Source organism: Globicephala melas, chromosome 15 (genome assembly GCF_963455315.2).
Source record: "Globicephala melas chromosome 15, mGloMel1.2, whole genome shotgun sequence".
NCBI classification, from domain to species: domain Eukaryota; kingdom Metazoa; phylum Chordata; class Mammalia; order Artiodactyla; family Delphinidae; genus Globicephala; species Globicephala melas.
Window position 1 is genome coordinate 74,352,472 of NC_083328.1, and position 27,617 is coordinate 74,380,088.

General features: G+C 38.0%; 1 protein-coding gene across 1 annotated transcript in view; it reads left to right on the forward strand.

Moving 5' to 3' along the window:
- Window positions 1-27,617, forward strand: part of CSE1L (chromosome segregation 1 like) — a 41,784-nt gene that overhangs the window by 6,874 nt on the left and 7,293 nt on the right. The window contains exons 2-16 of the mRNA XM_030839014.2: window positions 929-1,024; window positions 4,287-4,429; window positions 7,228-7,329; window positions 7,405-7,550; window positions 7,878-7,968; window positions 9,578-9,685; window positions 13,463-13,555; window positions 15,365-15,532; window positions 15,639-15,768; window positions 16,607-16,672; window positions 17,083-17,285; window positions 17,732-17,816; window positions 19,480-19,541; window positions 25,125-25,261; window positions 26,398-26,501. Of these exons, the coding sequence (XP_030694874.2) occupies window positions 929-1,024; window positions 4,287-4,429; window positions 7,228-7,329; window positions 7,405-7,550; window positions 7,878-7,968; window positions 9,578-9,685; window positions 13,463-13,555; window positions 15,365-15,532; window positions 15,639-15,768; window positions 16,607-16,672; window positions 17,083-17,285; window positions 17,732-17,816; window positions 19,480-19,541; window positions 25,125-25,261; window positions 26,398-26,501 (1,734 nt within the window). The remainder of the gene's footprint in view (window positions 1-928; window positions 1,025-4,286; window positions 4,430-7,227; window positions 7,330-7,404; window positions 7,551-7,877; window positions 7,969-9,577; window positions 9,686-13,462; window positions 13,556-15,364; window positions 15,533-15,638; window positions 15,769-16,606; window positions 16,673-17,082; window positions 17,286-17,731; window positions 17,817-19,479; window positions 19,542-25,124; window positions 25,262-26,397; window positions 26,502-27,617) is intronic.

Genomic DNA, 27,617 nt, shown 5'->3' on the forward strand with positions numbered 1-27,617 from the left:
CATGTCCCCTGCATTGGCAGGTAGATTCTTAACCACTGCGCCACCAGGGAAGTCCTCCTCGTCTTTTTGATGATCACCATTCTAACAGGTGTGAGGTGTTAATCTCATTGTAGTTTTGATTTGCATTCCCTCATGTTTAATGATGTTGAGCTCCTTTTCATGTACCTTTTTGGCCAACTGTATGTTTTCTTTGGAAAAATGTCTGTTCAGCTCTTCTGCCCATTTTTTCAATTGGATTTTTTTTCCAAGTTGTATGAGTATTTTTTATATATGTTTTGGAAATTAACCTTTTTATCAGATATGATTTGAAAATATTTTCTCCCATTTGGTATGTTGTCTTTTCATTTTGTTGATGTTTTCTTTTGCCATGCAGACACTTTTTAGTTTGATGTAGTCTCACTTGTTTATTTTTACTTTTGTTGACTTTGCTTTTGGTGTGGAAAATTGCTTTTTAATTATAATCACAGCTGTCATCTCATGAACCCCAAAATTATCTTCCCAGGTACAAATTCTCAGTATGTAGTTTGCTGTCAGTACCTATGGTTGCATGTTGTACACAAAGGAATGTATTCTAGTTTTTTATCTCAGAACTCTGTGGGATCCTTAGAATTAAGGATGCTTAGAATTTTAATTTTTTATTGTGGGGCTTTAAAAAAATAAACCTAGTGATTTGTGTTTTTAACCCTTAGCTTATGGTATGTTTTTCCTTCTTTGTCTCAAAATTATCCCACTACTGTTTCAAAAAAGCCCACCTTATCTTCTGGAACCTTGTCTCAGCTAAGAGTAAGCAAGGCTTATAGCCCACACATAAAATGTAACAAGTAGATGACTTTCAGAGAGAGGGACACCCGTAATATAAAATGATTCTTTTATGTAAATCACTGCGTCCCCATGTGACCAATTACCCAAACCTCATTTTTTGTTTCAGGTTCTGTGGCAATGGAGCTCAGCGATGCAAATTTGCAAACGCTAACAGAATATTTGAAGAAAACTCTTGATCCTGATCCTGCCATCAGACGTCCAGGTAAAGAAAATAAATACTGTTTTGTGATTGATTTATTCTTAAAGGACAGGTGAGGGAAACGTTTGTGCAATATGCCTGTTTGTAAATAAAATTTTGAATTCTTATGCATAGTTTATTTTTCATTCTCTAGCCATAAAGTCTTTAGTTGGCTGCTTATAGCTGCTGTAACATATGGTGGCGTGGGGTTTTTTTTGTTTTTGGTTTATTTTTTGAGTAAAATAGCTTTTATCCCTTCTGGGGTAAAAAGGACTGGTAAGTTTAGGATGCTTTGTCCCTTGACCTTTCTGAAAATCGCTATACACCTGCCTGTTTTAGAGATAAAATAATTAGGGCAGAGAGGTAAGAGTTAATTGCCTAAAAAGTGATTAAGTGAATGAAACTAGGTAATCAGACACTGTCTCTTAAATCACCATGTTGGGTTTGATTTAATTAATATATTTTAAGATCTAGGGTTCCTCCTACTCTCTCCCCCCTTCCAAATTTGACCAGTTTTCATTAGAAACTTAGTATAAGCTTAGAATTATAAACTCAGATGCCCGCAGGAGTCACACGTAAAGGTAAATGAAGGAGGCAGGCCAAGGGGGTTAAGTGCCTTGGTTAAGGGGCAAATATTATTTGGAACCAGCTAACTCTGGGGGATTCACACCAGTCTTTCAAGATCAGATTTCCAGCTTTGCTTGAAAAATAAGTATATTTATATGAAGTGTTCTCATCTTTTTTTTTTTAATTTTTATTTATTTATTTATTTTTGGCTGAGTTGGGTCTTTGTTGCTGTGTGTGGGCTTTCTCTTGTTGCGGCGAGCGGGGGCTAGTCTTCGTTGCAGTGCACAGGCTTCTCATTGCGGTGGCTTCTCTTGTTACGGAGCACGGGCTCTAGGCGCGCGGGCTTCAGTAGCTGTGACACCTGGGCTCAGTAGTTGTGGGTCGTGGGCTCTAGAGCGCAGGCTCAGTAGTTGTGGCACACGGGCTTAGTTCCTCTGTGGCATGTGGGATCTTCCCGGACCAGGGCTCGAACCCATGTCCCCTGCCTTGGCAGGCGGATTCTCAACCACTGAGCCACCAGGGAAGCCCGTCCCTCTCATTTTTAAATGATAGCAATTAACTTCAAAAATTTTTGAAACACCGTGCAAACCAAATAAATTTCTGGGGGCCACGTGTGTCTTGTGGGTAGTAAGTTGATGATCCTTCTTGTAAGCCGTGTTAACCGGAAATGCTGATGTGCATTCTCATAAAGAGGATTTTGGAAGCACCCCATGAAGACCCAGATGAATGCGTGCACATACATGTTATGTTTATATGTTATATATAATACGTAGAATCGTACACATGTTAATGCATCCATCCTAGTCTAGAGAGGCCTTTGTGATTTCTGTGAGGGAAAATTGTGATTTTCCTGTTAGTGCTTAGAGAAGTAATTTGTTCTTGGATAAAAGGAAATTAATGGCTCTAGTCTTAGACGTTCCCAGAAAGCCTCTGCCAACACTGTCTAATAAAAATTATTTTTAATAATTGTGTCTTTGTAAGGTTGAGGTGCTGTTGTCTTATGAATCAGGGACAAAATGTGGGAATAAATTGTTGTTTCTGAGAAGAGTTAAGAACAGAGCATTTCCAAGGGGTTGCTGGATGTGAAATACTGACCAGCCAAACATTGACGCAGCCAAAGCCTTCTGTAAACCTCACAGACCATACAGAACCAGAGTGTGTCCCGTCCTGAAAAATATTTTCCAGTTCAGCATTCTTCATCCTCCAAGGAACCACATGGTAGACACAAAGCAGGGCAGCTTTGAGGGTGGAAGTTAAACTCTTGGGACTCAATTTGGAAAGAAGAAAGGTGTTAAATCATATTAAATCGTAGAAGATAATACATGCTAACAGCAGACCTTTTCAGTAAATATCGGAACCTTGGAATGGATGTTGCCTTATGAAGAAGCTTAAGACAGGAAAAATTAGAAGTGCTATAAACCTTCATGGTGTGACCTGTAAACCTAGGAGATTTATTATCCCTAAGTGTAGTATGAGTTTAAAACGTATGGGTAAAATCTTTGTATAAATTTATTGCTGATATTAGAAATGTTTAATTCAAGAAGAAAACTGAGGGCTAGTATGGTAGAATAAGGACTGGACTAAAACGTTTACAGTGATGAAATCTTCTAGCTGTGTGATCTTACTTAACCTCAGTGGCCTCGTCTTTATTTTCTTTTTAACATCTTTATTGGAGTATAATTGCTTTACATTGTTGTGTTAGTTTCTGCTGTATAACAAAGCGAATCAGCTATATGCACACATATATCCCCATATCCCCTCCCTCTTGCGTCTCCCTCCCTCCCTCCCACCCTCCCTATCCCACCCCTCTAGGTGGTTGCAAGCACTGAGCTGATCTCCCGGTGCTAATTACACTATTTACATTTGGTAGTGTATATATGTCAGTGCTACTCTCTCACTTCATCCCAGCTTACCCTTCCCCCTCCCCGTGTCCTCAAGTCCATTCTCTACGTCTGTGTCTTTATTCCTGTCCTGCCCCTAGGTTCATTAGAACCGTTTTTTTTTTTTTTAGATTCCATATATATGTGTTATCATACAGTATTTGTTTTTCTCTTTCTGACTTACTTCACTCTGTATGACAGACTCTAGGTTCATCTACCTCACTACAGATAACTCAATTTCGTTTGTTTTTATGGCTGAGTAATATTCCATTGTATATATGTGAGTGGCCTTGTCTTTAAAATGAGGATAATACTACCTACCTCTCTGGGTAATAGTGACAACATATGTGAGTAAAGCACGAGATGCATATGGTTAATAATAATATGTATTAGCATAAATTAACTCATTTAATCTTAATCACAGTAGTATAAAAGAAATATTACTGCCATTACTAATAGTACTAATAGTAATCCTTCTGGAACAAGACGGAGTGTATGAATTTTGCCCTAAGGTCACTTAATCTCTCTGAGAAGCAGATTGTCCTTCACATGGGGTGATCATCTGATCAGGCCACCTTACAGGTTTGTGAGAATTGGGTGAGTTAACAGATGGTAAAGTGATCTGAAAACCGAGGTATTATATAAATTTAATGTAACATCATATATAGTTCATTTAATAGATAAGAGAAGTGAGGCACTAAAAGATAGGTTCCCTAAGGGAAAAAATATCCTAATCTTTCCATGATGCTTCAGTGAGAGATATGCATAGTTCACATATTCATGAAGTCTTAAGATTAGGTTGTAATAACAAATCTTCTAACATGGAAATTGTTTTACAGCTGAGAAGTTTCTTGAATCTGTAGAAGGCAATCAGAATTACCCACTGTTGCTCTTAACATTACTGGAGAAGGCTCAGGATAATGTTATCAAAGTGTGTGCCTCAGTAACATTCAAGAACTATATTAAAAGAAACTGGAGAATTGTAAGTATTTTGTGAGTACATAGTTTAAGACCCTGCATGTTTATAAGATTGATATATGCAGTGTTCCTGAACGATTCAGGCACAGATTAAAGATAAAAGCAGGACCCTCCTCAACAAAATATTAAAAAGTCAAATCCAAAAATGTATCAAAAGTATAAAAATACCATGACCAAGTGGGATTTATCTCAGATATGCAAGGCTGGTTCAACATTCAAAAACCTATCGACTAAGAGAAGATAAATCACATTATTATATCATTAGGTGCAGAAAAAGCATTTGTCAAAGTCCAACTCCCATTCATGGTAAAAACTCAGTAAATTTGGAATAGAGAGGAGTTTTCTCGGCAATGTAAAGACTGTGAAAAACCTATAACTAACATCATACCTAATGGTGAGAAACTTGAAGCTTTCCCACCAAGATCAGTTACAAAGCAAGGGTGTCCCCTCTTACCACTCCTTTTCAACATTGTGTTGGAAGTCTTTTTTATTTTATATATATTCTTTTGCCATGGCATGTGGACCTTAGTTCCCAGTCCAGGAATCGAACCTGTGTCCTCTGCATTGGAAGCACGGAGTCTTAACCACTGGACCACCAGGGATGTCCTTGATAATGCAGTAAGAAAAGGAAATATACCATTTGGAAAGACATAAAACTGTCTTTGTTCTCAGATGACATGATTGTCCATGTAGAGAATGCAAAAGAATTGACAAAAGTTAAACAGGGGCTTCCCTGGTGGCGCAGTGGTTGAGAGTCCGCCTGCCGAGGCAGGGGACACGGGTTCGTGCCCCGGTCTGGGAAGATCCCACATGCCGCGGAGCGGCTGGGCCCGTGAGCCGTGGCCGCTGAGCCTGCGCGTCTGGAGCCTGTGCTCTGCAACGGGAGAGGCCACAACAGTGAGAGGCCTGCGTACTGCAAAAAAAAAAAAAGTTAAACAGGACGTTTTTTATTTAAATTCATATCAGTTAAGTCAGCTTCATAACCCAGGCTGCTAGAGACTGTGAGACTTTGTTTTAACATCCAGTTTGGTTGAAATTTAACTTTAGCTTACTATCTACTGAAGAGACATTACATGGGAAGATACAGTCTAAATGAGTAATTGAAGCAATTTCTATTGTAAACAAGGAAGAATTATATAAAGCTGGAAAAAAACACATTTTATGTATATATATATGCATTCTACACATATATATGTGTAGAATGCAAAATAATTTAGATTTGAAGTTTTTGGTAAGGGATTTGTCCTGTGTCTTGTGGGATATGGGAAATATTTTCTAATCATAAGGTAAATCTTATTATGCTGCAAGTTTAATGATCAGTATAGCTATACATTGAGAAATGGGTATCTTCCCTACCTTAGCTTCTTCCCTACCTTAGCTTATGACAGTGGTTCTAAATTGGGGGTAGTTTTGCCAACCTGGGGATATTTAGAGACGTTCTGGTTGTCCACGCTGGGGGTGGGGTGGGGAGGGTGTCTGGCATCTAGTGGGTAGAAGGTGAGGGTGCTGGGAACCATCCTACAGTGCACAAGAAAGATCCCCATAACAAAGATTTATCTGACCCAAAATGTCAGTAATGCCGGGGTTGAGGTAACTCTGGGTTAGGATAAAGAAAAAAGTGAGAAATGTTTTTAGTAATAGCAGTAATGATACTTAGAAAGTATTAAAGTTGACAGAAAGAGTCAGTTTTTCTAAAAAATCAGCTTTAAATCTGGTTAAATATTTATTTAGAATCTTTTTTCCTCATTCCATAGAAGAATTCAAAAACAGTAAATATTGTTTTTAAGCTTAAGTCAAGCATTCTCACATGTGAAGAAATGACTTAGTGAATTTTAGAATGTTTAAAAATCCATTCATCTACTTGTAGACATGCAAGCCCTATCCCCTGTCTTGATTTGTAAAACTAGTGAGATCCAGAATCTGTTTGGGCGATGTAGTCCTGGATGCATTCAAACTGGTAATGGTCAAGAAGTTTTCATTGAAAAGACTTTTCTTTGACTTAAGGTAACAGTCAAATTGAAGCTTTTGAAGATGAATATCGGCTGAGTAGCATATATGTATAAAGATTCCCCCCCCCGCCCCGCCCCGCGGTACGCAGGCCTCTCACTGCTGTGGCCTCTCCCGTTGCGGAGCACAGGTTCTGGACGCGCAGGCTCAGCGGCCATGGCTCATGGGCCCAGCCGCTCCGCGGCATGTGGGATCCTCCCGGACCGGGGCACGAACCCGAGTCCCCTGCCTCGGCAGGCGGACCCCCAACCACTGCGCCACCAGGGAAGCCCTGTATAAAGATTTTTAACCACATGTTCTGATTAGTTTACTTACAGAACTGAGATTCTTTTCTTTTTTTTTTTTTTTGCGGTACGCGGGCCTCTCACTCTTGTGGCCTCTCCCGTTGCGGAGCACAGGCCATGGCTCATGGGCCCAGCCGCTCCACGGCATGTGGGATCTTCCCGGACCGGGGCACGAACCCGTGTCCCCTGCATCGGCAGGCAGACTCTCAACCACTGTGCCACCAGGGAAGCCCAGAACTGAGATTCTTAATTGGCATCAGGGAGTCAGAGAAGCTCCTTAATTTGTATGTAAAATATTTGCATTTGGGAAGGAAGGTACATTTTTCTGCAGAAAAATGCTTCCATCAGATTATTAAAGGAATCTGTGACCCATTTATGTAGAATGAAGGCCCTACCTTCCTCTATTTTTCTTAGGAAACCAGGAAATGAGAAATGGTTCTGTTTTATCTACAAACCCGTACAGTAATAGATATGGATTTATGTCACTTGCTTATTAATGTTTTGCTTTTAGGTTGAAGATGAACCAAATAAAATTTGCGAAGCCGACCGAGCAGCCATTAAAGCTAACATAGTGCACTTGATGCTTAGCAGCCCAGAGCAAATTCAGAAGCAGGTATGTGAGGCCCTGCTTGTTAGGTGGGCTTGTTTGTAGCGCTTTCAGTCTAATTAGTCTCTTTCCTCCCCACAGTTAAGTGATGCCATTAGCATTATTGGCAGAGAAGATTTCCCTCAGAAATGGCCTGACTTGTTGACAGAAATGGTGAATCGCTTTCAGAGTGGAGATTTCCATGTTATTAATGGAGTCCTTCGTACAGCACATTCTTTATTTAAAAGGTATTGATATATAAATTCATATTTTTAAAATACTTGTTTCAGATATTTTTGCTTGTGTGTATTTTTGTGATTATGTCATTCTTTATGATAATTCTAGAATAAGAGCATAAGCCTCTCATTATTGTGTTTGTTTCTTCTGAAGTGTAGGATGTTTATTTCATATTGCCCTATTACTTGTGAAATACCCGGTCTTGATAAACCGTGCTTGAATTCCCTTTTTATTTCAGAAAGCTGTCTAGCCATAGATGTTTCTCTAATCTAGCCTTGAAGACCTAAAGTCAGTTAACCAAAATTTGTAAATTTGCCTCTTTTACCTTAATTTTCTAGATATCGCCATGAATTTAAGTCAAATGAGTTATGGACTGAAATTAAACTTGTTCTGGATGCCTTTGCTTTGCCTTTGACTAATCTGTTTAAGGTATGTGATAACATCTTGGTGGTATTTTTAAATTACTTAATATTTTAAAGTGCTTGAATATTTGTATAAATTTTGTTTAAGAGATTGCTTTGAAAGTGTATTTGATAGGTAATGGTTTAGAGCAGCATTTCTTTTGAAAAATTTCAAATCTACACCAAAATAGAGAAGCTGGTAGAATGAAATCCCATGTATTGACTACACAAGTTTAATGGTTACTAGAATTTTATTTCTTTTTAATTTGTTCTCTCCCTTTGATTCCATACGAATAGTTAAAAGCAAATCCCAGGCGTCTTATTATTTCACTCAAGTATTTGAGTATGTGTCTCTAAAGGAATGGATCTGTATTTTGATTTGACTGTTTATGGAGTTTAATTTATATATCCGTACATCATCTTATAGCACATAAGGAACTTTCCTAGATATCTTTCTGAAACTCGTTTAAGATCGAAAGAGAAGTATTGTTAACCTTTTTTTCCAGATAAGGAAAGTGGAGGGTTCGGTATCACACAGCTAATAAAAAAGAGAGCCAGGCCTCAAACCTAGTTTTGCTAACTTGAGAAAAGCTGCTCATTTCCTGTTTTCAGAAAGCAAAGTTGTGTGATAATCACAACTTTCTAAATTACAGAGTATGCACAGGATTTTTCATGGTTAGGATATCTTACTGATAGTACATTTTTATTTTTAAAAATAAAATTGGACAAAATGTCAATATTTTTCACCTATTGGACTAGCAAAGATTTTTATTTCTTTTTAATGACATTAAAAGTTTTAGCCAGGAGCAGAGAGGGACGGGTGGGAGGAAAATGTTTTAGCCAGAGTCCAGTGAAATGAACACTAGTGTCCTGTCCATTGGGTTATAAATGGTACTAGCTTTCTGGAGTTGGACATTTCATTGAGAAAACCATAATATTCATATTTTCTAACTCTGGGATATACTTAGCAACGTTTGTTGAGTGTCTTTTACATTGTAGGTGTGCACAAATTACAAGGGCCTTTTATGTATATTTTCTCATTTTATTCTCATATTTTATGAGGTAGGCATTATTCTTAATTACAGACAGATATGGAGATGGGGGCGCAGTAAAATAACTTACTCAGAGTCATGCTTATTATGAGTAACAGGGTCTGGGTTGTATCCAGATCTATCTGGCTTCCAGAACTCTTACTCATAGCATACTGTTCTCTACTGGTAATACAGTTGTAGAATCTCAAACTCAGAAAACTAGAAGTGTGCCCAAAGTTTTATACATAAGCTTGTTTATTGCAGTTAGAATAACAAACAGTTGCAAACAACCTACAGGCCAGGTGGCAGGGAATTATTTAATGAGTGCATATAAAGACAGTTTTGTGTAATATAGTTACAGACATGCACAGAGGAGAGTAGAAGGATCTAGTCCAAAATATTAATATTGGACTTTACAGTAGTGCTGTGATGGACAACTTAAAAATATATATTTTAATGTGTTTTTTCAAAAATTCTAAATGACTGTATACTACTATTTAAAATCCAAATTTTGGAGAAGATGTATGAATAGTTTCAGCCTAATACAAGGCTTTTTCACTAAGGTTTACAATACACTAAAACTGTCTTTCTAAATTCCTTTCCAAGGCCACTATTGAACTCTGCAGCACCCACGCAAATGATGCCTCTGCTCTGAGGATTCTGTTTTCTTCCCTGATCCTAATCTCAAAACTGTTCTACAGTTTAAACTTTCAGGTAAGTTTCGTTTTATTTCTTGCTTTTGATTCTTATTCATTGATGTCATATATAAAGTTTTTCACTTGATAAAGACTTCTTTGCTAGCATTGATTTCCCCCCCTCACCCTGAAACAATAGACATTGGTTGCTTGTGTTCTGATTCCCCGCCATTCTTTTTTTTTTTTTCTTACAAGAGATAAATAAACTGACACCAAGCATTGTAAATGGATGACCACAACAAAAGCAACAATGATTGCAATTACCAAACACGAAACACACTCATACTATGTCATAATATTGACATTCAGTCCAGTAATCCTCCACTGTAACAGCTCCTTTACTTTGCAGTGAAAATTGATTTGTATATTTTTTGCCTCTGAGTCCTTGTGGGATTTTTTTTTTTTTATTCAAACAGAAAGTCACAATTATATAATCATCCTCATCAGTTCACTCAGTCCCATGTAATTAATTTTTTTTCATCTTGATCTTTTGTTAGCACTTTTATGAATTCATCAGTTTTCCCATTAGAGTTCTGAAAATGCTTATTCATTCAGTTCAGTAGTATAGTCAGTTACCAGAAACCTGTACTTGTCATAGTCTTTTCCATGAATTCCTTGAAGATGAAACCCTTTTATAGGAACTTTTTTTTTTTTTGTGGTACGCGGGCCTCTCACTGTTGTGGCCTCTCCTGTTGCGGAGCACAGGCTCCGGATGCGCAGGCTCAGCGGCCATGGCTCATGGTCCCAGCCACTCCACGGGATGTGGAATCTTCCTGGACTGGGGCACGAACCTGTGTCCTTTGTATCGGCAGGTGGACTCACACCCACTGTGCCACCAGGGAAGCCCTTATAGGAACATTTTTGCAAAAGCATCAGAGTACACCCAGAACTGTCTGTAAATGACAAAAGACTTAAAAATGACCATGGTTAAAGTTTTGATGGAAGTTCATAATAATGCAGTTGACAAGGAAATTTAGTTATTTCTGAGATATACATTTTAAAGTAATAACTAGAATTATGACTTATAACATTATACCGGAACGTATAAGATTCTTAGAAATTTCATGTAATGTCTGAAACATTTATATTAACATATTTCCATACAAATAACCCAAAGAAAGTTTAGTATTAGTTTTTTTGTTTGTGTATTTTTTTATACTGCAGGTTCTTATTAGTCATCAGTTTTATACACACAGTGTATACATGTCAATCCCAATCGCCCAATTCAGCACACCACCATCCCCACCCCACCGTGGTTTTCCCCCCTTGGTGTCCATACGTTTGTTCTCTACATCTGTGTCTCAACTTCTGCCCTGCAAACCGGTTCATCTGTACCATTTTTCTAGGTTCCATATACATGCGTTAATATACGATATTTGTTTTTCTCTTTCTGACTTAATTCACTCTGTATGACAGTCTCTAGATCCATCCACGTCTCAACAAATGACTCAATTTGTTCCTTTTTATGGTTGAGTAATATTCCATTGTATATATGTACCACAACTTCTTTATCCATTCGTCTGTCGATGGGCAATTGGACTCCCTGACTTCAGACTATACTACAAAGCTACAGTAATCAAGACAATATGCTACTGGCACAAAAACAGAAAGATAGGTCAATGGAACAAGATAGATAGCCCAGAGATAAACCCACGCACCTATGGTCAACTAATGTATGACAAAGGTGGCAAAGATATACAATGGAGAAAAGACAGTCTCTTCAATAAGTGGTGCTGGGAAAACTGGACAGCTACATGTAAAAGAATGAAATTAGAACACTCCCTAACACCATACACAAAAATAAACTCAAAATGGATTCGAGACCTAAATGTAAGACTGGACACTATAAAACTCTTAGAGGAAAACATAGGAAGAACACTCTTTGACATAAATCACAGCAAGGTCTTTTTTGACCCATCTCCTAGAGTAATGGAAATAAAAACAAAAGTAAACAAATGGGACCTAATGAAACTTCAAAGCTTTTGCACAGCAAAGGAAACCATAAACAAGACGAAAAGACAACCCTCGGAATGGGAGAAAATATTCGCAAACGAATCATCGGACAAAGGATTAATCTCCAAAATATATAACAGCTCATGCAGCTCAATATTAAAGAAACAAAACAACCCAATCCAAAAATGGGCAGAAAACCTAAATAGACGTCTCTCCAAAGAAGACATACAGATGGCCAAGGAGCACATGAAAAGCTGCTCAGCACCATAATTATTAGAGAAATGAAAATCAAAACTACAGTGAGGGCTTCCCTGGTGGCGCAGTGGTTGAGAGTCCGCCTGCTGATGAAGGGGACACGGGTTCATGCCCCGGTCCAGGAAGATCCCACTGCCACGGAGCGGCTGGGCCCGTGAGCCATGGCCGCTGAGCCTGCGCATCCGGAGCCTGTGCTCCACAACAGGAGAGGCCACAACAGTGAGAGGCCCACGTACAGCAAAAAAAAAAAAAAAAAAAAACACAAAAAAAACTACAATGAGATATCACCTCACACCAGTTAGAATGGGCATCATCAGAAAATCTACAAACAACAAATGCTGGAGAGGGTGTGGAGAAAAGGGAACCCTCTTGCACTGTTGGTGGGAATGTAAATTGATACAGCCACTATGGAGAACAGTATGGAGGTTCCTTAAAAAACTAAAAATAGAACTACCATATGACCCAGCAATCCCACTACTGGGCATATACCCAGAGAAGACCATAATTCAAAAAGACATATGTATCCCAATGTTCACTGCAGCACTATTTACAATAGCCAGGTCATGGAAGCAAAGCTTACAGCTTTTAATGGAAGCATATCTGGGAGACAAAAGACTGAAGAAACAGACTTGGGAAGGTGTAAGAACCAGTGGCATTTGAGAGGAAACACAGCCACGATCTTATAGCAGAAAATGCCTGGTCACCCGGTTGCTACTGAGGTGGTGGTCTCCAGTCATTCTTTCTGTTCTTGAGTTATTACTTTAAGATTCAGGGCTCCAGGAATGAGAAGGGAGTCTTACTGGTACAGACTCCTATACTGAGATGCAAGAGAAAGGATGTAGCTTTTTTGTTGCCTCTAGCCAGAGCCAAGTACTTGGACTTAATCCTCCCAACGTGATTGTACTCACAGTGGTAGGGAGAGCATTCCTCAAAAGGAATAGGTAGAATGAATATGAGATGAACAGCCCAAAATGGCATACCTTCAGTGTGCAGCTAGACAGCAATTTGAGAAATTCTTAAGGATACCACTGGGTTCTTGTATACCTTATTTTGAGTTCTGCTTCCTAGAAGTCAGGTAGAATGAGGTGATTAATAACTTGTTAGTCACGGAAGCCTGATAGGAAGGGAGGCATAATCTTTACCCTTGGATTTATCCCTCATTAAGAGGGCAGTATTGTGCCACAGGAAATCAGTAACTGTATAAGACAGTAAGCCTGACTTGGCGGTCATCTTACAGTAAATGCAGTAGTTCAGAAAGGAAAAGGAATGTGTTGGTAAGCACTGAGTTTTGTAAGGAAAGTTTTCAGTCTTAGCTGAACCTTAAAGGAATAAGTAGATTTACATTGGGACAGGAACAGGTGGCATCGTTTGCGGTTGAAAGCTTACTGAGACAGTCAGAATGGTTTACTTATCTGTCAGACCTAGCTGGAGCAGAGAATTCTTGTCAAAATAGGTATCCATTGACTTAGCTGAGAAATGTGAGCTTGAGTCTGTAGGCATGTGCAAAACATTTGGCGTGGTGGGGAAAACTTACTAAAATATAACAATTACTTCAACCAAAAGTCTCAAGTCACCATTTATTCTTTAGGATCTCCCTGAATTTTTTGAAGATAATATGGAAACTTGGATGAACAATTTTCATACCCTCTTGACATTAGATAATAAGCTGCTGCAAACTGATGTAAGTATTATTTAAAATATTTCCCAAGTAAGCTTTTTTTTAAGAATTATTTGAAATATAATGTTAAATGTCAATTATATCTCAATTTTTTTTAATGTTAAAAAAATTATTTGAGTGCCCTCAGAACACTGGAGGGAGGATAATTGTAATGTGCAGAATTACCCTTCTTATAGTCCTGACTTAAGTCACAATTTATGGATAAGGCTGTTTTATTACATTATTGAAAGTAAGGCCTCAGGAGTATTCACATTGTGAACATTTTATGAAATAGAAAATCATTTGTCATTGAAGATACTAAGAAAACTTAAACCTCTCTAATGGCCTCTTGAAAAAGTCATCTACAGTGTGGGAAAGAGGGGACATGAAAGTTTGTAATGTGTAAAAGTTTCTGATCTGAGTTTTGTAATATGTACTTTCAACATGTAGCACTCTGTGTTATTCGTTTGCTTGTTTATTAATATATTTATGATTTACCTCTTTCTCAACAAACAAAAAATGTAAAAAGTAAAATATTAAGAATATTTCAACACCAGATAAAAATTACAGTTGGTGATGCAGATCTGTTTGGGTGGCACGCAGAGGGAGAATCATTACTGTGGGTGTACAGCAAATTTTGTCTGAGATTTTTACACAACAAGAAGCAACCAAAAAAAAAATAGAGTTCCAATAAAATAACTCCTTCAGTCCACTAGGAAGAAACCACTCCCTCAGAAAACAAAGCTTGTCTTTACACTTAAGTCTAAAGGAAGTTTTTCACTTAGGATTCTTAAGGGAATTGTTTGCCCATTTAAATGCATCATCTCACTGTGTGACATCCCTTATATTTATGCCTTGAGGAGCTGTTCTTTTATCTCTTCTCAATTTGAGTTCTTTGGCACATAATATAGCTCAAAAAGTATTTGTGATTGCTGTTATATGTAGTAAGCATTATTATATCAGTCACTGTCATGGTTTCAGGTGGGGTTGGCAAGCTTTTCCTATAAAGGTCCGAGTAGTAAATATATTTGGCTTTGTGGGCTATATACTCAACTCTGCAGTTGTAGTTGAAAGCAGCCATAGGCAATACTATAAATTGTATAAATGAAAACAAAGAATGTGTGTGACTGGGTTTTAATAAAACTTCAGAAATTAGGCAGCAGGTTAACCCCTGCTTTAGGTTGTTCAACATTTTATAACCAGAATATTATTTGTGAGAATGTTATAGCATTAGCTTATTGGGAAGAGAACACATTTTAATATATTTGAAATGGGAACCTTTTGGGAGATAGCAAGACTATGTTACAAAGGAAAATGTGATACGATTTTTATTACTCAGGTTTTTGTAGGAATATATTATTTTCGATTTAATATGTAAATATTTTATAATTCAGCAACCAGAAGAAAAAGCTTTATTTATTTACTTAAAATATTTATTCACGCATGCATGCAGTGCCGTGTCTTAGTTGAGGCACATGGACTTCTTGGTTGCGGCATGCACGTGGGATCTAGTTCCCCAACTGGGGATCAAACCCAGGCCCCCTGCATTGGGAGCACGGAGTCTTACCCACTGGACCACCAGGGAAGTCCTGAAAAGGCTTTATTTAACTTGAAAACTTTTGAGAACTGCTCTCATTGATTAATAAATAAGAAGCATTTCGTCTTGTATTTGTTTGATAGACCAGGTGAATAAATTTACAGTGGCGTAGATGTAGTTCACAGCACTTGGCTTTGATGTAAAATTTTTAAAGAGTTCAGGAATTACAGCTACTCTCCATGTTTATGATAGCGTTGAAGTTGTATGTTTGAGTTTTCCGTTTTCTCTTATGTGAGGATGAAGAGGAAGCAGGCTTATTGGAGCTCTTAAAATCCCAGATTTGTGATAATGCCGCACTCTATGCACAAAAATATGATGAAGAATTTCAGCGGTACCTGCCTCGTTTTGTCACAGCCATCTGGAATTTACTAGTTACAACAGGTCAAGAGGTTAAATATGACTTGGTAAGGTGATGGTGGAGACAAATAATTAAGACATCCCCTCCCCCCCCATGAAATAAATGGTTCCGTTTGCTCTTAAAAATATGCTTATTTTTGTGTTTTATTCCAGTTGGTAAGTAATGCAATTCAGTTTCTGGCTTCAGTTTGTGAGAGACCTCACTATAAGAATCTATTTGAGGACCAGAACACGCTGACAAGTATCTGTGAAAAGGTTATTGTACCTAACATGGAATTTAGAGGTAATTGTGGCAAAGTGTAAAGCTTTTTCAGGAGATTAATTAAGAGCTTGTTTTTTAAAAGAGTATGTTAGTATAAATTTAAGAATTTAAGAAGTCTTCTCTGTGTTGCTTTTTGTGACATATTCAGTCTAAGTTTTGTTGGATTTAGTATTTCACCAAGGCAGAAGCTATTTTTGAACAGTTGACTTGAGACAAGAAGTGATTGATGACTTTTAAATACAGAGTTGAAGCCCACCTAGTTTGTGCTTAAGGTTAAAACAGTCCTAAGAGTCTGTATTTGTACAAAATGTCTTTCTGACAGTTGGGAAGAGCAGTCATTAGATCATTCATTCAGGAACAAAATGAGGAAATAAAAGTGTAACGTGGGGCTTTATTTCCTTTCCTTTTTTCATAAAACTATATGTAAAGGACAGATCTTTAATCTGATACTGTCTGTCCTACTTGTTTTGGTGTTGAAATGACTGTTTATGAAATAATGGTGATAGTAGTTGTTAGGTTGTTTGTTTAATGTCCTTATCTGGCAGAATAACAAGTTGGCATCCCTAGATTGGTCTCCCAACACTTTTGAAGGTTGGTGATGAAGTCCAGTTCTGTGGACGTTCACATTGGAACAAGTGAGCCTATCTCGCAGCTGTATGCATTACCTATTACCTAATCTTTCAGGGTAGCGTTTGCTGCTCTAATGATTAAGAGTATATGAAGTAGTCATTTGTTGGGAAAGAACACTTTGCTGTAAAACATGGCAATTCCACATACTCTTCTGCACACTCAACTGTAAAGGTAGAATGACTTGCCATGTCTTTCAAGAGGTGATCTGAAATGTCATCTTGCTTTGTAGCTGCTGATGAAGAAGCCTTTGAAGATAATTCTGAGGAGTATATAAGAAGAGATTTGGAAGGATCTGGTGTGTATTTTGGTTTTTAGCTGTTGGTCTCTTAGCAAGCCAGTTTTAAAGTTGCTCTCTGTCTAATAAATACGGGGAGGTGAGGGAGTCCTGATAAGTGTGTCATTTCAGCTGGCTTTCATTGGAGAACTGTTTTCCTTCTTTAACTTGTACATGGTAGAAAGCAGCTCTTTATACGAGCTATATCAAAGTATCAGATGTAGAATTACTTGTCTTCTCTTTTTTATATACTTATTAGTGTTTATCGTACTATTATGGTCTTTCAGTTTTGTTCTCATTTTACATTTGTGGGGAATTTTTTCATTGTTTTTGTTGCTGTTAGCTCTCAGATGGCAATTTGTTTTCTTATAAACTTGGTCGGTTGGTGGTGGTTTCTTTCTCCCATAATGTATTTCCCTTTGATTTTGTAGATATTGATACTAGACGCAGGGCTGCTTGTGATCTAGTACGAGGATTATGCAAGTTTTTTGAGGGACCCGTGACAGGAATCTTCTCTGGTTATGTTAATTCCATGCTGCAGGAATATGCAAAAAATCCATCTGTCAACTGGAAACACAAAGATGCAGCCATTTACCTGGTGACGTCTTTGGCATCAAAAGCCCAAACCCAGAAGGTGAATCCTTTCAGTATATTTTTATTTCTAAAACATAGTTGTTGGTACCACAGAAGTCAAAAAGAAGTGATATATTTCTGGTTATATAGCCTACTCTGTTAGATAATGTGTCAGTTCTGATTAGAATTCATATGGTTTCCAAAGATGGCTTTATACTGATGTATTAAGCACTTAAGTTTCTTATGGACCAAAATATCAACAGATGCCACACTTGCTTCCTTAGCTGAGACTCAGTATATAAAACGTGCTAAACTTAAATTTAGCTGTTCTTTAATTCAGGGAAGTTTCTTTATTATCTATTAGAATAGTCTTATATGTAAGTAGTTTGTGTTTTGAAGTATTCATTTCCATCTTCAACCTGGTTTTCTAAAGCTGCCTAAATTTGCAGTGTGGTAAATAATTACAGATTTTTCATGTTATTTCACTGTTATGAATTTGTTTTTTAGCATGGAATTACACAAGCGAATGAACTTGTAAACCTGACTGAGTTCTTTGTGAATCACATTCTCCCTGATTTAAAAGCAGCTAATGGTGAGTTTTGTGAAATGTTTTTAGTACAGCTTACACTATACCTGCAGTTATTTAAAAATACATTTATTTATTTATTTATTTATTTGTCTGCACCAGGTCTTAGCTGCAGCGTGCAGGATCTTTTAGTTGTGGCATGTGGGATCTAGTTCCCTGACCAGGGATCGAACTCACGTCCCCTGCATTGGGAGCGCAGAGTCTTAGCCACTGGACCACAAGGGAAGTCCCTACACCTGCAATTTTTATTTTTAACTAAAAAATGAGTACCGTTACAGCTCTATATCACCATGATACTGAAAGTGGTGGCTCCTATCCTTATTGCAGTTACTTTAGTGGATAAAATCTCAAATGGTTGCCCCAGATCTTGCCCAGGTGAAATTAACTTTCCATAAAGAAAATGTCTCTTATGTAGAAGGAAAACAGGAACAAGTGAGACTAAATTGTCACTGTATATTTCTAATGTACATATAATAATGCACTAGAAATTATACTTTGGTTTTTGTTTTCCTTCTCATTTAAAAAATGAACTCTTGGGGGACTTCCCTGGTGGTTCAGTGGTTAAGAATCCTCCTGCCAATGCAGGGGACACGGGTTCGAGCCCTCACCCGAGAAGATCCCACATGCCCCGGAGCAGCTAAGCCCATGCGCCACAACTACTGAGCCTGCGCTCTAGAGCCCACGAGCCACAACTACTGAAGCCCTCATGCCGAGAGCCCATGCTCCGCAACAAGAGAAGCCACTACAATGAGAAATGCATGCACCACAACGAAGAGTAGCCCCCTCTCACCGCAACTAGAGAAAGCCCGCGTGCAGCAACAAAGACCCAATGCAGCCAAAAATAATTAATTAATTATTTAAAAAATGAACTCTTGGGAATTCCCTGGCAGTCCTGTGGTTGGGACTCCGTGCTTCACTGCCGGGGTTCAATCCCTGGTCAAGGAACTAAGATCCCACAAGCTACATGGCGAAAAAGAAAATAAAAATACAATATTGGGTTGGCCAAAAAGTTCGTTTGGGTTTGTCCAAAATATGTTAAGGGACGAACGAACTTATTGGCTAACCCAATAAAACTAAAAAAAAAAAGAACTCTTAAAAATTGAAGTAAATTTAAAGTACTTGAAACTAATAAATACTAAGGATACTTTCATATGTTTACAAAAATATGTTGATCAAGAGATATTCTTCTAAAACTTTGTGGAAAATTTAAATACACTAATAGGTAGGGATAATATTACAAAGAACTTCCATGTTACTATCATTCAGCTTCAGGAACTTTTAACAATTGGCCGATATTTTATCCCTTTCACTAACTTACTTCCCACTACTAGTGCAAGCTCCTCTAGAGAGACTTGCTCTTGATTCAGAATAGCTTCAATTTTGGAAGAAGATACTACTGTTATTTCATGGTCCAAATCATTTTTGTTCAATTACATAAGTAACACACGTTCATTTGTAATGAAACTTAAAGATAAGGGGGAAAAATAAAATTATTTATAAACTTACCAGTATTAATAGCTGTGTAGTAGATCATTATATAATTAAGCTTTAATTACTTGACATTTTGTTTACCAGAACCATGTTTTTAAAATCTGATAATGTTGTCACTAGTTTGGGAGTTAACAGTCCTTAGCACTAAAATAACTGTGACTTTTTTTTTTTTATATAGTGAATGAATTTCCTGTTCTTAAAGCTGATGGTATCAAATACATTATGATTTTTAGGAATCAAGTAAGTTGCTTTTCATTTATATATTATATGCCACTTAATCTCTTAAGAGTTTTATTGTATACTGGCTTCTCTTCCCTTCTGTGCAATCATTCGATATCCACATCTAACAAAATTAACAATAACTCCTTGAACTTAGGATGCCAGTAGAGACTGTCATACAGAGTGAAGTAAGTCAGAAAGAGAAAAACAAATATTGTATATTAACGCATAAATGTGGAATCCAGAAAAATAGTACAAATGAACCGGTTTGCAAGGCAGAAAGAGAGAGACAGATGTAGGGAACAAATGTATGAACACCAAGGGGGGAAAGCAGGGGTGGGGCGGGTGGGATGAACTGGGAGATTGGGATTGACATACATACAGTAATATGTATAAAATAGATAACTAATAAGAACCTGCTGTATAAAAAAATAAAATTCAAAAAAATAAAAAAATAAAAAATTAGGATGCCAGACCATGATTAATTTTCCTCAGTTTCTCTAAAATACTGTTTTACAGTGATTTTATTAAAATTTGGGATCCAAACAAGGTCTACACGTTGCTTATGGTTGATTATGTCTCACGTCTTCTAATTTACAACAGAGGGGTCCTTCTTCCCCTTTCTTTATTCATGTCATTTTTTGGAGAAACCAGTCATTTACCTTGCAGAGTTTCTCATTCTAGTTCTGGCTGATTGCATCCTCAGAGGTATGATTTACCTCTTGTTCTCTGTTCCCTGTATTTCTAAATTGGTAAATCTGGAGGCTTGATTAGATTTTATTCCTCTGGTAGGTGGGGGGTGGCGAGAGTTTGTCACTGGTATACTTTGCTTCATTTCACTAGGACACGTACATTGTCTCATCCACTTTCAGTGATGTTAAGAGTGATCATTGACACATTTTTTAATTGAGATATAGGTAACCTAATATAATATTCACCATTTTTAAGTGTATACTTGTGTGGTTTTTAGTATGTTTATTTTTTTGTACAACCAACACCACTGCCTCATAGATTATTTAATTACCAATTTGAATGGGAAAAACAGGATAAATGTTTGTGTGTTTTTCCCGTGTCAGTTCAGAGTAATGAGTTTAAGTGCCTTACCAGCCTCCAGAGGACAAATGAGTGATTTTTTGACTCTCTAGTTGTTCCTTCTTTGGCCAGTAGGAGCCCCATTATGTAGGTTCCTGTGTCCCCTTGACACACTTAGTAGCCTTTAACAGTTTCCCTTCTTTCATATATGACAGAGTATTCCATGTTCATCTTGTACATTTCCTGCCCCAGACCTGAACTAGCCACACTTGAAGGTGGGAAATTTTATTTAGAGACTATAATCTAGGTGCTAGGGAAATTGGTTTTAGGCTTTTTCATAGGAGAGAGCCAGAAAATAAATAATACCAATATTATTACTAAAGTAATGGTGCTGAATGCTGTTTGATTTCTTTGTGTTTTTTATATCCTTCGTATATTATCCTATTAGGCATGTATAGTCAAGAAATACTATGTTTAAAGCAACCTGAAATTATTCTTTGTGCATTTTTGCCATTAACTTGATAAATAATTAGATTCTTCTGTTTGTGGGGTTTTGTTTTATTTGGGGGGGCATGAGAAAGGTTACTTTACACACCTCCAAAGTCAGGCATGGTACATTCAGAAAGGTCTAGCTTTCCTCCCTGTTCCTTCTCTCGTCCTGAAAGTAACCATTTTTTACCAAGTTTTGGTTTATGTTTCCATTAGTTAATTTTAAAAATATACCCTAATACTGTCCTAGATATATTTATGTATTTCCCCTCCTCCTACACAGAAGAGAGTATGCTAAACACGCTGTTTATCACTTTGGTTTTTTTTCTTTTTTGGCCGTACCACGTGGTTTACAGGATCTTAGTTCCCCAACCAGGGCTTGAACCCGGGCCCATGGCAGTGAAAACTTGGAGTCCTAACCACTGGACCACCAGGGAATTCTGACACCTTGCTTTTTTTCACTTAGTAAATCCTGGATGTCATTCCATGGTAGTATTTACACAGTTCCCTCTTTTTTTTTTTTTTAATTTAAATAGCATAGTACTCTGGGTGGCTCTCCTGTGGTTTACTCAACCAGTCCCCCAAGAGGTAGATGTTCTGGGTGTTTTCTAACTTCCACTATTTTAAATAATGCTAATTATTTGAAACAATAGCTTTGTATGTGTCACATAGTGTTTTTGCCATTGTAACTTTGAGATAGATTCCTAGAAGTGACGTTACTAGATTAGAGGGTAAACTTATATGTAATTTTGCCAGATCTTGCCAAATCTCCACAGGGGTTGTATCATGTTGCATTTAAAAAAAAAAAAAAGCACCTATTTCCCCAAAGATGTTGGAATTTTGCCATTTTGCCAAACTCACAGATGTGAAATGGTATCTTATTGTAGTTTTACTTTGTATTTTTCTTAGAGTTTAAAAGCTTATCTTGCCATTTATTTATTTATTCTTAGTTTTTATTGGAGTATAGTTGATTTACAATTGTGTGTTAAGTTTCAGGTGTACAGCAGAGTGAATCAGTTACACATATATCCATCCTTTAGATTCTTTTCCCATATAAGCCATTACAGAGTATTAAGTAGAGTACTCTGTGCTATACAGGAGTTCCTTATTAGTTATCTGTGTTATATATAGTAGTGTGTATATGTCAGTGCCAGTCTTCCAATTTATTCCCCCCCCCGCATCTTTCCATTTAAAGGGCCATTTTCATTTCTGCGAACTATCTATTCATATTTTTTGTCCATATTTCCATCTGATTGTTGGTCTTAATTTTTAGAAAACATGTAATTTCCTTCTGATTATTATTATTTTTTAATGGTAGAAGATATATTATTTCATCTACCTATATATGTTCTCAGGCGCGATCAATTTTATTGATTCCACTGGACCAATAAAAGCTAAAAGTCAGTCCAGCAAGTTCACTGAGACTCTGGATCCACCCCTTCAAGTCACTGATGGAGTCTTTTGGTCACAACCCTTTCCTTGTTAAAGCTCTTCACAACAGCTTCCCAAACATGTTCAGAATCAAAATACCCTTCACATTTGTCATTTCTTGATTCATATATTTTCCAAATAGTTTGAACCGTGAATAAGAATTTGTGGATCCTGAAGTATATAGTTTTACAACATAAATCTCCTTTATAAAACTTTATCTTCATATCATTCCCCATTTTGATCAATCACATTCAGCCTCCAGCCAACTGTAGCACTCTCGACCAGAGAAGGGAAAACAGACCCACACCTGGGGCTGCCCCTTGTGCAGAAGTACTCCGTTTCCTATGTTGGAAATGCAGTGGGCATTTTTAAACCACCGATTATTCCACCATTAAGTTATCTGCTGTTGTCTGTCTGAAGATCACAACATAGAAATTTATTAACAGCCACCCCCCAGGGAAGACAGATAAATTCTATTAGTTCTGTCTACTTCAGGGCTGAATACCATTTTGACAGTTAGCTGTGATGGAGAAAGAGTGTAGCTTACATTTACTAAGTTTTTACTGTTTGTCAAGTACAGTGTTAATGCTTATGATGGAATCCCACCTCATTTGACTTATACACATTCAGTTATTGGGCCTCAGCAAAGAGAATGAAAGAGAAAAACTCCACCACCTAGTGCCTGTCAATGAGCAGACACCCCCCAGAGTGGGGAGACTCCAATCTACTCTTCCCTCAGTGAGCCTCGTCTTTTTTTTTAATTGAGAAATAACTGACATTAATTTCAGGTATACAGCATAATGATTCATACTTGTATGTATTGTGAAATGATAACAGTAAATCTAGTTAACATGTCACTATACACATTGACAATTTTTTTTCTGTTGAGAACGTCTGAGATCTGTTCTCTACATGCAGTATAGAAGCAACTAGTCACTGTACATTGCATCCTCATGACTTGTTTTGTAACTGGAAGTTTTTACCTTTTGACCCCTGTCACCCATTTCATCCACTCCCCGCCTCTGGCAACCACCAATCTGTGCTCCGTAGGAGTTTGTTTTTCTGGTGTTTTTTTTATTTTTTTTTTCCTGTTTTGTTTTTTAAGGTTCCACGTGTGAGATACATGGTGTTTGTCTTTCTCTATTTCACTTAGTATAATGCCCTTAAGGTCCATACATATTGTCGCAAATGGCAAGATTTTCTTTTTTTATGGCTGAATAACATTCCATCTGTGTGTGTGTGTGTGCGCGCGCGCGCACGTGTGCACTCCACACTTTCTTTATCCATTCATCCACTGATGGACACTTAAGTTGCTTCCAAATCTTGGCCATTGTTAATGCTGCCTGTGAGCTTGCGGGTGCCTGTAGCCATCTCTGTGTCTTCTTTGGGAAAATATTCAGGGGAATTCCCTGGTGGTCCAGTGGTTAGGATTCAGCGCTTTCACTGCTGGGGCCTGGGTTCAGTCCCTGGTCAGGGAACTAAGATCCTGCAAGCCATGCAGTGTGGCCAAAAAAAATAAGAAAGAAAATATTATTCAGCTCCTCTGCTGAGTTAATTGGATTGTTTTTTGCTGTTTAGTTATATAATCCTTCTGATTCTTAACACTGTCACTTTAATTTTAGTGACACAGAAAACAAAACAGCACAGTTCGTCTTACTCCCTCCAGTACCTCCACCAAATTACCCTGCAGCCATCTTGTAAATTATTTTAAACACACAAGCAGGAATAGAGAATAATTTAATGATACATAACCACCACAAATCTTAACTCCAGGCCATAATTACTTAAACCTACACACACAGTGGAGGGACGCAGGGCACGCCCTCCCCATTCCCATTCTATTCTCTTTCTCCCCAGAGACAATGAATGAATTCAGTGTAAGTGATTATTTATGGCTTTACACGTTTGTTTCCACAAAAATTCTATAGTATTACATAGGTGTAAGTTTTTTATTTATTTAAATGATACCCTACTATAGGTATTGGTCTACATATCTAGTTTTCTTTCGTGCTTAACGTTGTTTTTAGTAGATGTGTTAGAGTTCATTTTTAATAGCTGTGTAGTATTTTTTTTTTTTTTGCGGTAAGCTGTGTAGCATTCTATCATAAGAACATGCCACCGTTTATTTCCTGTGGATGATTCTTCAGTTTCTTGATTTATACTTTTTATGTGTCTTTGACAGGTATCTACCAGGGTTACATGCAACCTTGTGAAGCTGTTCTGTTTTAAAGATTAAAGGATATGCTAAAGTTTTAGAGGTTTTTAGTGAAGATTAGTATGCTTATGTTTATGCCATTTCCCCCCCCCCTTTTAAGAGGAGAAAATGAGGCACAAAGAGCTTGAATGACTTTTCTAAGAAATACTTGCTAGTGAAAAGTATGGTTCTAAGATTAATGAAATCTCTGCTTCTCCATGATATTATTATTTTACCCTAACCATAGTTTTATGCTCAGAGAAAGAGAATTGGAAGAGTGAGTGTGAGCTGAACCATTATGTGAAGGTAGAAGTTTTGATTTTTTCACCTGTATCATCTCCATTGTAATAGTGGCTGAAAAAAAAAACACTTTTTAGAATCAGCAAGTCACTCTCTTAGAGCTGTCTTTTACTCAAGATAGTATCAGTGAGTTACAGCATGTATATTGTTTTTTTCAGGTACCAAAAGAGCATCTTTTAGTCTCTATTCCTCTCTTAATTAATCATCTTCAAGCTGAAAGTACTGTTGTTCATACTTATGCAGCACATGCTCTTGAGAGAATGTTTACTATGAGGGGGCCTAACAATGCCGCTCTGTAAGTATTTGATGCAATATATTTTTTCATCTCGGGGTGAAGACCATTCTGTACTGGTCAAAGATATCTCAGTATATTCATAATTTCATTAGTAGTTAAAAAAATAAATGTGTATATTTTACTCATTTATACTATGCCTCGTTCCAAAAGGATTTGAGACTGCATGCCAGAGTAGACACATTCTGACAATAAAGTTAAATGGAGGAAATTGGAGCAAAGGAAAATAACTGGGGTGTGAGGTTAATAAACAGAAGTGTGTCAGAGGATCCTGTACAGTAGGTAAAGAAAGAAACTTGTGGATTTTATGTGGAGTCCTCTAGCGGCCAAGGCAGAGAGAAACTTGGTGAGTTAAAATGTCCATAATGTCCGTGAGATTAAAATTAAAAGTTATTCAGAAGTGGGCCTTTGTTAAGGGAATACAGTGTAGTAGCCCTGTTCATAGCAACATCATGCAACAGAGTTATTTTCACCTTGCTGTTTTTGTGATCTTATTTAGTGCTGAGACATGACACAGCTGAGTGAAAGTAATTCTCTAGGGTCCAAGGCAGTAGCTGTTGTGGCCTGATCCAAGGATAAAATGCAGAGGATTGGGTGGTCTGCATGTCTTTCAGGCCTTTTCTTCAACAGTGTTATTTCTTGAAACAGCTTTAGGTAAGAGATGGAAAACATTCTAGGTTCTTTCTTTCATCAAGAACTTGAAGTACAGATATGTACAGTGGCCAGTTAAGGGTTGAAAGGTTATCCTTTAGGCGAGTTAAGCCAGTACCTGTCTTCAGGCCCAGAATTTACGCAGAAAACATTTCCGAACTTGCTCCACCTCCAGGAAAGCTAGATGACTGAGAGTCCGGGCTCTGTTCTCGATGGTGACAGATGTGATCCAGGGATGACCTCAACAGCCGTAGACAATGTTGGGTTTGCTGGGTTTGTTTAATTGTGTTTGGTCCCAGATATGCCTTCTTAGGAACTTAACATGAGCACTTATAAAAGCAATATTTTCCTAAGCTGTCTTCCGACTGTCAGTGGTGGGAGATGGCTCACTTTTATGCCAAGAAGTGTGATTTAGTAGTTGCGAAGGGTGTTCCAAAGTGACAAGCTCAAGAGTTGGTAGTGACTGAAAGCTGTTTTTTCATCTATAGCTTTACAGCTGCAGAAATCGCACCGTTTGTTGAGATTCTGCTAACAAACCTTTTCAAAGCTCTCACACTTCCTGGCTCTTCAGAAAATGAATATATTATGAAAGGTAGGCCGTTTCCCTGGTGTACAGACTATAAGTATCTAATTTCAGACTACAGGGGTGGTAAACACTCTGAGTTGTACTTCAGGTTATGTAGTCTATGAACCAGATACTGTTTGTCAAGCATTAGGTAGGTTTCGATATTTTTAAATGAAAAATAGTTTAGTTTGTTGGTGTTTTCAGAAAAAATTTTACCCTAACTTGATATAGAACTCCTCTTACTAAAGAAAAGGTAGCAAACTCCTTTTTTCTTTTCCTAGGTTGAAATTCTTGAGGGCAAAGATGAGCTCAGACAACATTTATTGACGGCATGTTCTGCTAGGTCTTGGTGTGAAACCTGGGTGTATTTGATAGACCCCGCACAGATCCTGCCTTCGTAGAAATACTGCCAGGGACACAGGCAGCTGTTAACAATCTGTCAGGTGCTCCATTAGGAGAGTGTTTTGGGAACAGCTCTGGGACAGTCTTAGTCTTACTTGCGGTTGCATTCCAAGAGTCTAGCATGGTGGATGACTCATAGGAAATGCTTTTTTTTTTTAAATAAATTTATGTATTTTTGGCTGCATTGGGTCTTAGTTGCTGCACACGGGCTTCCTCTAGTTGCGGCGAGTGGGGGCCGCTCCCCGTTGTGGTGCGCGCGCGGGCTTCCCACTGTGGTGGCTTCTCTTGTTGCGGAGCACGGGCTCCAGGCACGCAAGCCCCAGCAGTTGTGGCGCTAGGGCCCAGCTGCTCCGCGGCATGTGGGATCCTCCCGGAGCAGGGTGTCCCCCGCACTGGCAGGCAGACTCCCAACCACTGCGCCACCAGGGAAATCCGGAAATGCTTTTTTTTTTTTTCTTTTCGGAAATGCTTTTTAATTCCCAGTGCCTCTGGCTTGGTCAGGACCCGTGTGTGTGTGTGTGTGTGTGTGTTTTCAGGACTGTATTTCTCCCAAGAGTGATGTGTAACTACTTTTGTTGAATGTCCATTTCTGTGAGGTTGCTGACTGGTCCGTGGTCTTCATTGCTGTGCTCCTAGGGTTTGCAGGAGCGCCCAGTATGTAACAGCTTCCCAGTAAATACTGTTGTGTGAATGAATGTGAGGATTCTGTGCCAGCCCAGAGGAGGGGCGCTGATCCATCCT